The sequence below is a fragment of the Chiloscyllium plagiosum genome, unplaced genomic scaffold, assembly GCF_037043375.1.
Source record: "Chiloscyllium plagiosum isolate Xiang-an unplaced genomic scaffold, Cpla_swu_hap1 HiC_scaffold_31, whole genome shotgun sequence".
In the NCBI taxonomy this organism is placed as follows: Eukaryota; Metazoa; Chordata; class Chondrichthyes; order Orectolobiformes; family Hemiscylliidae; genus Chiloscyllium; species Chiloscyllium plagiosum.
This window is the reverse complement of record NW_028270169.1, coordinates 40,263,521-40,275,393: the sequence shown is the minus strand read 5'-3', so window position 1 is coordinate 40,275,393 and position 11,873 is coordinate 40,263,521. Positions and strand designations below refer to the sequence as shown.

Below are 11,873 nucleotides of genomic sequence, written 5' to 3'. Positions count from 1 at the left end.
GGTGGTGAGTGCCTGGAACGTGCTGCCAGAGGAGGGGACGGAAGCAGACACAATAGCCGCATTCAAGAAGCACCTAGACAAATGCATGAATAAGAAGAGAATAGAGGGATACGATCCTGTAAGTGAAGATAGTTTTAGTATGAAGGGCAAAATGTGTTGGCAAAGGCTTGGAAGGCTGAAGAGTCTGTTCCTGTGCTGCATCATTCTTTGTTCTTTGATAGAGCATCTTTTAAAACCTCAATGTCCCAAAGTACTTTACAGCTAATTAAGTAATTTTGAAATGTAGTCACTATTGTAATGTATGAAATACAGCAGCCAATCTGTGCACTGCAAGCTTCCAGCTAAGCATTATATTCAAAATGATAGTTCCTTCAACCCGAAGCTACTCAGTCAGTGCTGCCTGGGGTTTGAAACAGCAACATTCTGCCTCCGTACCAGCTGAGTCACAGCTGACACCACAGTCACTCTTCTGAAGACTTGAGGCGTAATGTTGAGAATTGGAAAAGGAGCTTTACATCCAGACCTTATTGTTCCAAATAGGATTTAGGATTTCATGATGACACTAGATGCCTGCAATGGAAACTATTTCATTAAAAACCTCCCAGTCCTCCTCCTCTCCTACAGTTGTGCCTGTGAGGGAGGTATTTACATTTAAAAATGGCAAGTCCTATTGTCTCAGCCACAGCTCTACCAGATAGATTTGTAAGTTGCTCACCCTTTACCCTGATGTTTCAGAAAGGGGAGTGAAATGATAACTGGCCTGTATCAGTGAAAGAGCTAAATACTGGTTTCAGTGATGCCCTAGTAGAAAGAAAGGGAACATGTGATGCATTTAGATTTAGAGTTCTCTTCATTGTCATATAAGTGCCCTCTGCCCCCTTTCTCTCACATTATGCTTTCTTCAAGACAGAATTATTCCTAGTTCCACCCCCACTATCCAGGAAAAGCTTCTTTTTATTGACATCCATCACCAAATCACCCGTTTGACAAGTTCAGCAATTCTTACCTTTGTTTTTAAAAATAAAACAAGTTAGGGAAAGAGGGAGGAGACTAAATTGAACTGGAGTTGGAGGGGATAATAACACCCTGCAGGCCTTTGGTGCCCAACTCTCTCTCTCTGCCTGAAGGATGTTGGTGGACCATGCATGCTTCCTTTTTAGGGACACGTGGGCAACAAAAATAGCAGAGAATATGCTCAACCAACAACAGCTAAACTTGCTAAAGGAGGTCAAATAACCATTAAAAATTACACACATCCAGCAGCATCCTTGAGGTCAAGATTAAGTGTGTGGAGAACAGCGAGTCAGAAAACAAAATGCTGGTCATTCAGTTGAGTAGCTGAAATGAATCTAATAGGATTGGTCAGTGTACAGATGATTTGCTTACCAGCCTCCATTGTAGTTGACAATCCAACAGTTTTCATATCAGAGATTATAAACCTAATGCTTGCATAAATGTAGCAAATATGAAATTAATGTCAGGGTACATGTTGGCTAATATTCTCAGATACCCTTGGGCTATTTCTGATAGATGCATCTTTCACCATTTTCAATCTTTTGCATAAGGTTCTCACAGAAAGCAATCAGAAAGAATTGGAGGAGGAGCTAAGGAGGGAACGGCAGCTAAACCGGCAGGAACAGGCAATGAATGAAGAGAAGCAGCAGATGATTGAGGACCTTCAGAGACAGGTAATGCTTCATGAGGTCATCATGCATCACAGACACGCTCGCTGCTTGTTCAATGTGTAACTGAACCAGCTCACGTAGTTCGAAAATTGGCAAAGTCCAAGGGTCAATGCCTGGACAGTTTAGAAGGGAAAGCCATGACTTGGAGGAGCTGGTGTTGGACTGGGGTGAATGAAGTTGAAAATCACACAACACCATGTTATAGTCCGACAGGTTTATTTGGAAGGACTAGCTTTCAGAGCACCACTTCTTCATCAGGTGATTGTGGGGGTTAGGATCATGCTCACAGAATTTATAGCTACTTATAGATGGGAAAGGGAAACTCATCCAGGCTTTCTGATCTCATTTCACTACTCTGTTGAAAATCTGAACTCCAATGATACTGCTTGGGATATCTCTGGTTGCTTCTGAAGAAATTGGAACTCTGCAGTAAAAGAATTGATTTTTTTTTACCTGAAACCCCAAATTTTTCACTAAATTGCACAAAGATGCATCCTCCAATTACATTGCTCATTAGTATGGTTTAACATCAGAAGACTATTATCGCTGGACTATTAATCCAGTAACCCCAATAATGTTCTGGGGACCTGGGTTCAAATCCCGCCATGGTAGATGGTGGAATTTGAATTCCAATAAAGAATCTGGAATTAGGTGTCTAATGCTGACCATAAAACCATTGTCGATTGTTGGGAAAACTTCACTAATGTCTTTTAGGGAAGGGAATCTGTCAGTTTAACTGGTTTGGCCTACATGTGATCAGATCCACAGCAATGTGATTGATTGTTAATTACCCTCTGAGCAATTTGGGATGGGCAATAAATGCTGGCCCAGCCAGAGGCCCACATCCAGAGTGTGGGTAAACAAAAGGACTTTTGTATTGTTGTCACTAGTTATCATCATCCACACCAATCTATCCACATTCGATTGCTAATTTTGTCATTGTGTTAGTTTTGTGCCTTGGACATGGACTGGATTGAGAGTACAGGGGAGTTTTGGGATAACCCATGTTTTGGTAGTATGGTTTGGCTATAACTTCGCTGAAGCATTCGGGAAGGGTATTTTTGAGAACGCTTACCTCTGTTCACAATAGCCTGATTCCAGTTGGGATCGGTTCGCACACTTCATTCTGCACATGTGCCAATATCTGCACGGAAATCTCTACCCTGTCCTGCGCATGCATGGTGCCCGCAGTGGACTTTGTGCCGTTCTGCGCATGTGCGATGTCAGCTGCCAACACAGCAGCTTTCAGTGAGTGGTGCTGTACTGACAGCAGCTTTCTTACATTGTTAAGCGCACTGAGTTAAATTTATAGGCAATAGGTGCAGGAGTAGGCCATTCTGCCTTTCGACCCAGCATCACCATTCATTATGATCATGGCTGATCATCCTCAATCAGTATCCTGTTCCTGCCTTATCACCATAACCCTTGATTCCACTATCCTTAAGAGCTCTATCCAACTCTTTCTTGAAAGTATCCAGAGACCTGGCCTCCACAGCCTTCTGGGGCAGAGCATTCCACATACCTACCATTCTCTGGGTGAAGAAGTTTCTCCTCAACTCCGTTCTAAATGGCCTACCCCTTAGTTTTAAACTGGGCCCTCTGGTTCGGGACTCACCCATCAACGGAAACATGCTTCCTACCTCCAGAGGGACCAATCCTTTAATAATCTTATACATCTCAATCAGATCCCCTCTCAGCCTTCTAAACTCAAGGGTATACAAGCCCAGTCGTTCCAATCTTTCAACATAAGATAGTCCCGCCATTCCAGGAATTGACCTCGTGAACCTACGCTGCACTCCCTCAATAGCCAGAATGTCTTTCCTCAAATTTGGAGACAAAAACTGCACACAATATTCCAGGTGCGGTCTCACCAGGGCCCTGTACAGCTGCAGAAGAACCTCTTTGTTTCTATACTCAATTCCTCTTGTTATGAAGGCCAGCATGCTATTAGCTTTTTTCACTGCCTGCTGTACCTGCATGCTTGCTTTCATTGACTGGTGTACAAGGACACCTAGATTTCGTTGTACTGTCCCTTTACCTAACTTGACTCCATTTAGATAGTAATCTGCCTTCCTGTTCTTGCCACCAATGTGGATAACCACACATTTATCTGCCATACATCTGTCCATTCACATTGCCTGTGCAGGTCACCCTGTAATCTCCTAACATCCTTCTATTTTTACTTTTGTTTCACGAATAAATATGATTTCAATCTTCATTCAGGCAAGTGTTATACTTTGTGTTAGACTCTTGGGTGATTTTTGAGTGACCATGAGTGATTTTTTTTTTTTTTTTGCTAGTCTGCCCCAACCTCACTTTTCCCATAGGCCCCATTACTTCTATTAAGTGCTGTTCTATTAAGCAAGATTTCATTAGAACATGTAATAGGCGAACTACCTATCCACAAAGCCATTTAACGTATCCATCCAGCTAACTGCTTGTTCCTTTTTGGTATTCAATAGCAATCTCCATTTCTGCTGAGCTGAGTGGCATTGACATTGCATTAATCGATGGCACAGTGTACACTTCAGGTCATAGCTTATTTGATTTGGTTTGGGGTGGATGTGGTGAGACTTGATGCAGATAGACTACAGGTTGTGCATTCACTCAGTGTGTATGATTGAATCCTCTAGCTGGAGGTGCTAAACACAGATCTGGTGAATCTCCAGAAGGAAAATGATAGTATGCGGTGCAGCCTGGAGAATGACTCTGGTCATCGGCATTTTCTGCAAGCAATCCATGAGAGAGACATTGCGATAACGAAGTAAGTGATTGGCCTGTTTTGATTTGCTTATCCCCACTAGTTTAGTCTCTAGCTGTTATATGACCTTTGGTATTAGTGGGAATGGTTCTTAAACATATGTTGCATTTGACACAGATGTGCTTTTGACCACACCTGTGTCACCACTAACACTGCTTACTTCCCAATGCACAACACTTCTCATCTCAACTCATTAGTTGCTGAAAGCTTCTTTCATGCTTTTTTTTTAACCTCTGGACTTGACTATTCCAAACACTCCTGGCTGGCCTTCCACCCTCTGTGAACTTGAGATCATTGAAATCTTGACTGCTTGTGTCCTAAAGTGCATCAACTCCCATTCACTTATCACTTCTATACTTACTGGCTGATATTCAAGCAATGCCTCAATTTTAAAATTCTTGTTTTTTTTAAAAAATACTTCCATGTCTCTGTAAAATTCTCCAGTCCAGCACTGCCCGAATTATCTGTGCCTGCTGCGAAATCCTGATTTGGTCACTTTACTGTTTATCCCCATGTCTTTAGTTACCAAGAGGCCAAGGTCTGGCAACCCCTCCCTAAATCTCTCCACTTTGCTTCCCCTCTTTCTTCCTCTAGGATACTACTTACAACTTCTTCAGTTAAGCTTTTGGAGACCTGACATCATATGGCTTGGTGTCAAATTGTATTTAGTAATGCTCAAGTAAAATAACTCTGAATATTTTACTATTTGAAAGGGACTATATAAATCAGTGAGTTTTGAGAAGATATATAGCTCAGGTTGAGGTTCTGGATGTAGATTTGCTTGAATCTTCCAGCTCAGTGAGCTCAGCCAGCACTATATAAACCTAAAATGTTACTGTTGTTAACTGAGATTAATTCAGCCTTTGCCCTTCCCTGCTCTGGCACTAACATTTATTTGGTTTTCCTTGTCTGTTAGTGCTATTTTTAAGTCATTGTGCTGATATTGACCCAATGAGTTTGGGTGTGGCACCAAGTCCTACATGAAAAGAAAGGCTTTTACTGTATCTATATATCCCTTCTCACGATCACGTGACACTAATTACCTAAATGTGAAGTGTATTCATTGTTACATCAGAGGAAACACAACAGATAATTTACACACAGCAAGCAATGAGAAACAGTACCATGATAATGGTTCAATCTGTTCTAGTCATTTTGATGGAGTGATAAATATCAGCCAATGAAATCAGGACTAACTCACCTGCGCCTGTCTGGAATAGTACTATGTGTTTGAAATCTTGGTTTAACATCTTTCGCTTCAAAAAAAAGAGGAGCACTGATCCAGTAATGCATTCAAATGTCAACCTTGTTCTAAGTGCTCAAGTCCAATGGGACTTGAATATGTAAACCTTATTGCTGTCAGTTAAGACTGTTACCAACTGAGCCACATCTGACATAACGTGGAGTTGTCAGTGTTGGACTGGGTTGGGCAAGATTAAAAAAAATCTCACGACACCAGGTTGGAGTGCAACCTGTTGCACTATAACCTGGTGTTGTGTGATTTTTGACCACACCTGACATAGGAAGGGAAAAGACGGAAAAGCCTGTTTAATTGAACACCAAATGAATGCACGTGTAACAGTTAATCTGGAAAAAGTGGTAAATAATAGTTGATGTTTTTACAGAAAAAATGCAGTGGAAGCAGAGCTCCTCAACTGTCAACTGGATATGAAATCATTGAACTCCCAGCTTCTGGAGACCATTCAACAGAAAGTGGGTCTGTCACAGGAATTAGAAGCTTGGCAGGTACGTCTGCAGCTAATGGAATGGATGACTTAAATGAAATCTTCAAGGACATATAGGATTGTGATGAAGCAACTACTGATTGTTAATTTCCAGGAGTTAGTGGAGTAGATTCAAGGTCAGATAATTAGGGAATTCAAAGGGGCGTTTAGAAAATTCTTTTTTTCTCCCACACAGAAGACAGTTTTGATGTGGTATTCTATGCCACAAACTTTGATGTAAGACTGTTTATGAATGCTTTTAAAAATAATTGCTTAAAAAGAAAGAACATTAAAAGTTGTGATAAGTCAGCAGGAGAGCAATCTAAGTTCAAGGTTTGTGTAAAGATTTGTATCTTGGGTGCCGTTTGTTGTGGTTGTGGGTATGTTCGCTGAGCTGGGAAGTTGATTTGCAAATGTTTCGACCCCTGTCTAGGTGATATCTTCAGTGCATTGGAACCTCCTGTGAAGCGCTGCTGTACTGTCTCTTCTGGAATTTATTTGGTTCTGTTCCTGCTGCTTCCAGTTCCCAGTTCCAGATGTTTGTTGTAGTGGCCGGTATATTGGGTCTTGTTGATGGAGTTGATGGCTGAGTGCCAGGCTATCTCTGGCTGCCCTATGTTTAGCTTGTGCTATGATGATTGTGTTGTCCCAGTCGAATCTATGATCCTTGAAATCTGTGTATGGCTACTAGGGACAGCTGGTTGTGGCTTTTAGTGGCTAATTGGTGTTCATGGATGTGGATTGCTAGTTGTCTGCCTGTTTGTTCTAAATGTGTTTGTGCAGACAACAACTCACCAGGACAAAAACCCTATACCCATCATATGCAAGATTAAAGTAATATACAGGATTTCATGCAAAGACTGCACAAAACACAATATAGGGCAAACAGACAGACAACAAGCAATCCGCATCCACAAACGCCAACAAGCCCCTAAATGCCACGATCAGCTATTCCTCGTAGCCATACACACAGATTTCAAGGACCACAAATTTGGCTGGGACAACACAATAATCATGTGACAAGCTAAATATAGGACAGCCAAAGAGTTTCTAGAAGCATGGTACTCAACAACTCCCATTCCTGGATGTGATGTAACAAAGAACACAGAATGGTAAGTGCACCACAAAAGTGTTCAGGAAAGCCAACCAGGTCCTGAATTACAACATCAACCACACAAACACACACATGAGAAGCTGACATTGGGACCCTGTTGAAAAGGGCTACAACACACTGCAGCACCCCTGACCTATGACTGAAAGAAGAAGAAAACCTTTAGACAAATATCACAATGAGGACTCGCGATGACCTAACTCATTGGCCGTGCTACCTTACATAAAAATGTTTCAACTGACAGCCAGACTTCTCCAACCACTCTGAATCATGACAGCCCATAAACCTGCATCCACGCTTACACAGCAACTCACCAGAACAAACGTCCCAATACCCATAAAAGCAAATTACTGCGGATACTGGAATCCTTAGTAGCCCCACACACAGATGACAAGGACCACTAATAGGACTGGGACAACATAACGATCGTTGGACAAGCTAAACAGAGGACAGCCAGAGAATTTCTAAAAGCATGACACTCAGCCAGAGGCTCCATCAGCAAGCGCATTGACCACGACCCAATATACTGGCCACTACAATGAACAACTGGAACCAGCAGGAATGGAACCAAATAATTTCCAGAAGAGACAATACAGCAGCGCTTCACAGGAGGCTCCAAACCACTGAAGATGTCACCTAGACAGGGGGTGAAATGTCAACAAATCAACTTCCCAGCTCAGCGAACATTCCCACAACCGATTGACGTCAATGTCTCATGGAGAGAAATGTCAACTCAGACTGGTAGACTGAATAGCCTGTTTCTTGCTGTAACGTGTTATGATTCCATCTTAAATATTTAATATGTCATGGGGACATTATACAAATCATATCGAGCAGTACATTGTATGAATAACAACTGAGATATATTTTGGCAACTGATGAGTTGAGTTGAAAATAAGAGAGGGAGACTGTATTTCAGTGCACGGAGTTGGAGAGGATGGGTAAATTAAGGCCAGCAACAAGGAAAATGGGAGTGGGAAGAACAAAACTTAGACACATATGATGTTGGGAGAGGATTGCAGGCAGTGTTATGAGAGGCATGTAAACTAAGCAAAGCAACACAGTGCAAGACAGTCACAGAGAACAAAGGCAGCACCTTTTAGGACAGTGACAATGAAACAAAATGAGACGAGAGGGAAAGCAGGTTTCAACAGTGAAAGTTCAACCAAGGACAAATCCCTACTAAATGCTAGTAAAATGCAGGTATCTTTATTTCCTTTGTAACTGCACTATAACTTCAGTCTCCAAGGTTTAGTTTCAAACAATCCAGACCTTGAAGAAAGAACACCACTTGACTTTGTCTAGATCACTCGGCATTAAGAACAAATAAAAAAAGGAAAGTATAACTAAATAATTAATAAACTGCCAATTATCTGTAATATATATTGTGTTCGCAGAGAATGCACCAAGAATTTGTGGTTTACCATTAATTATAGCTATTCAGATCATGGAGAAACAGAATATGTGGTTCTAGTCACATGTTACATAAACAACGTGACTGGTTATATAACTGGCACTATTTTGATGTAACTAGTACCAATTGTACTACATAGCTCCATAAATCATCAGGCTACAACCTCTGCCTCAATGTACAGATGTAGTTCTTGTCATGCCTGTTCCAGAACTACTCCTCAAAAGGAAAGATATGTTGACTGTAAGTGTAGCTCTAATTATTGTTAGGAAGGTTTTCAGTGGTTGTATATGGATGACTATATTTGATTGTGTTACTTAAATGGGGAGATGACTAAAGAGCTGAGTGGAATGCGATTAAATATATGAACAGCAGAATGTAATGTGTAATGATAAATGGGAATTGGAACTTGATGGGAAGATCGCTTTAATAGATTGAATAAATAATTTGGTGATTAACTGAATGAGTTGATCAAGCAACAGTTGACAGATGAATTGAGAAATAAGTAGGTAGATGGGGTGATTAAATATAGCTTCACTGATCTTTTGAACTGACAGCACGAAAGGGTGCTGCATAAGATAAAGATGCATGATGCTATGGGTAAATTATTATCATGGATAGAGGATTGGTTGACTAACAGGAAGCAATGAGTGGAGATAAATGAGTGCCAGTGGTATGCCTCAGGGATCAGTGGGACCACAATTATTCACAATTTATATAAATATTTGGAGTTAGGGACCAGGTGTAGTATGTCAAAGTTTGTAGATATCACTAAGATGAATGGCAGAGCAAAGTGTGTAGAGGACTGTGAAACTTTGCAGAGGAACAGGGATACTTTAGGCAAAGGTCTGGCAGATGGAATACAATGTTAATAAATGTGACGTCATCCATTTTGATAGGAGTAACAGTAAAAAGGAGTATTACTTGAATGGTTAAAAAGGTTGCAGCATGCTGCTATGCAGAGGGACCTGGGTGTCCTTGTGCATGAATCACAGAAGGTTGGTCTGCAGGTGCAACAGGTAATTAGGACGTCAAATAGAATTTTGTCCTTCATTGCTAAAGGGATTGAGTTTAAATGCGGAGAGGTTATGCTGCAGCTGTACAGGGTGCTGGTGAGGCCACACCTGGAGTACTGTGTGCAGTTTTGGTCTCTTTACTTGAGAAAGGATGTACTGACACTAGAGGGGGTGCAGAGGAGGTTCACTCAGTTGATTCCAGAGTTGAGGGGGTTGGCTTATGAGGAGACACTGAGTAGACTAGGGTTATATTCGTTGGAATTTGGAAAAATAACGGGAGAACTTATAGAAACATATAAAATGATGAAGGGAATAGATGAGATAGATGTAGAGAGGATGTTTCTACTGGCAGGTGAAACTAGGACAAGAGGGCATAGCCTCAAAATTAGGGGGGTAGATTTTGGACTGAATTGAAGGGACTTCTTCACCCAGAGGGTTGTAAACCTATGGAATTCCCTGCCCAGTGAAGTAGTTGCCTTTAGTTCAGTCAATATTTTTAAAGCTATGATAACAAGCAATGAAGTAACTAAGGATTATGGTAAGAGGGTGTGTAAGTGGAGCTGAGGCCATGAAGAGATCAGGCATGATCTTATTGAATGGTGGAGTGGGCTCGAAGGACCAGATGGCCTACTCCTGCTCCTAGTTCTTATGTTCGAATAGTTAATCAGCAAAATAATTTACTGTTTCAATTTCTGTTGTATTATTGAAAGGATGACATGCAATTTGTGATAAGTCAACAACTCAAAACCCAGCAGAAGTCCGAACAGGCCTTGAATGCTTCCTCCCAAAATGACAGCCAGTACAGGGATTCCAAACGTCGCTACTCCTTTCTCCATAGAAATCAGATTCCCGAAGGAAAAGGCTTCCTCTCATTGTTTAAGAGGTGAGCAGTGGTTGCCTCCAACTCCTTTCCTCTCTACAATATTCATCAGCCTTTTCTAAACGCTTACAAACCGTGTGGCTGATAGGCCGGGAAATTATTCTACAGAGTGTATCAAACCTCCAGGGACACAGACAATCTCCAAAAGTCTTCTATTGAAAATGCCACTGAATTTCATGTATTGATCAAGAAAAAGCCTGAAGCCAGAGACGTAGACTACTGGATGCGGAATTAGTTTGAAAAAAGTTGATTTTTTAAAAATCAATTAAAACATAGAAAGGCAAAGGACGAGATGTCAATGTTGCAAGATTCTGCAGACAAACAAAAAAATCAAGAGGAGGTGAATGGGTTGTCAAGACATGAACAGATATAAAATCGTTTATTTTACACAGTGTAATACTAAATCTACCAGCTTCATGACAGGCTGCATGGAGCTCAAGGTGGTCAATGCTTTTTTCCATAACTGGTGATTAATGAAGGTTTCTTTAAAAGAATAAATTTGTAAAGTAATAGAATACAAACTGCCAATGGACAGAAGTTCCATTAGTATCTGTAAATGGAAAAGATTGGTTCAGATTTTTGGGTCTTTATCAGAATCCTAAATGTCATGCTGGAAAGTTGGTATCCAAAAGACTAATCTGTCTGGCTTTTTACAGGTAACAGTGTTTTTTTAGCCTTTTCTGTATTTTTTTTTAATTTCCAGTATACAAAGTTTTTTGTTTCTTTTTATTTAAAGTGTAAAATCTATATATAAAAAAATAGCTTATAGTTATTCCATAGGTCCTCCAAGTTTTTGTGGCATCATCCAGCCATTGTTGAATAAATATTATTTATTACTTCACAAGAGTATGTGATTGTTGAGTTCTTAAATTGTAGGGAAAAAACATAAATATAATTGTTTCTGGTATGTGTATATATATATCCACTAACAATAATGGCCATATATATGTATGTGTACACACCCACACACCCACACACGGAGCATTGAAGTTTCAGGCATAAGTCCTTCATCAGGAATGAAGCTTGTGGGCCAAGGGGGCTGAGAGATAAGGGGGAAGGTAGCTGAGAATGGGATAGGTAGAGGAAGGTGGAGTGAAAGTGATAGGGTGGAGCAGATTGGGGGGGAAGGATGATGGACAGGTTAAAGAGGGCGGTGCTGAGTTGAAAGGTTGGGAACCTGGAAAAGGTGGGAGGAGGGGAAATGGGCAACTGGTGAAATCCACATTGATCCCGTGTAGTTGGAGGGTCCCAAGGCGAAAAGTGAGGCATTCTTCCTCCAGGTGGT

The 11,873-nt window shown here is 41.0% G+C and overlaps 1 protein-coding gene across 1 annotated transcript in view; it reads left to right on the top strand.

Annotated features, from left to right (window-relative positions):
• Positions 1–11,583, top strand: part of LOC122564103 (BICD family-like cargo adapter 1) — a 37,267-nt gene extending 25,684 nt beyond the window's left edge. The window contains exons 7-10 of the mRNA XM_043718667.2: positions 1,566–1,688; positions 4,319–4,449; positions 6,072–6,192; positions 10,419–11,583. Of these exons, the coding sequence (XP_043574602.1) occupies positions 1,566–1,688; positions 4,319–4,449; positions 6,072–6,192; positions 10,419–10,595 (552 nt within the window). The 3' untranslated portion in view covers positions 10,596–11,583. The remainder of the gene's footprint in view (positions 1–1,565; positions 1,689–4,318; positions 4,450–6,071; positions 6,193–10,418) is intronic.
• The last annotated feature ends 290 nt before the right edge of the window (positions 11,584–11,873 follow it).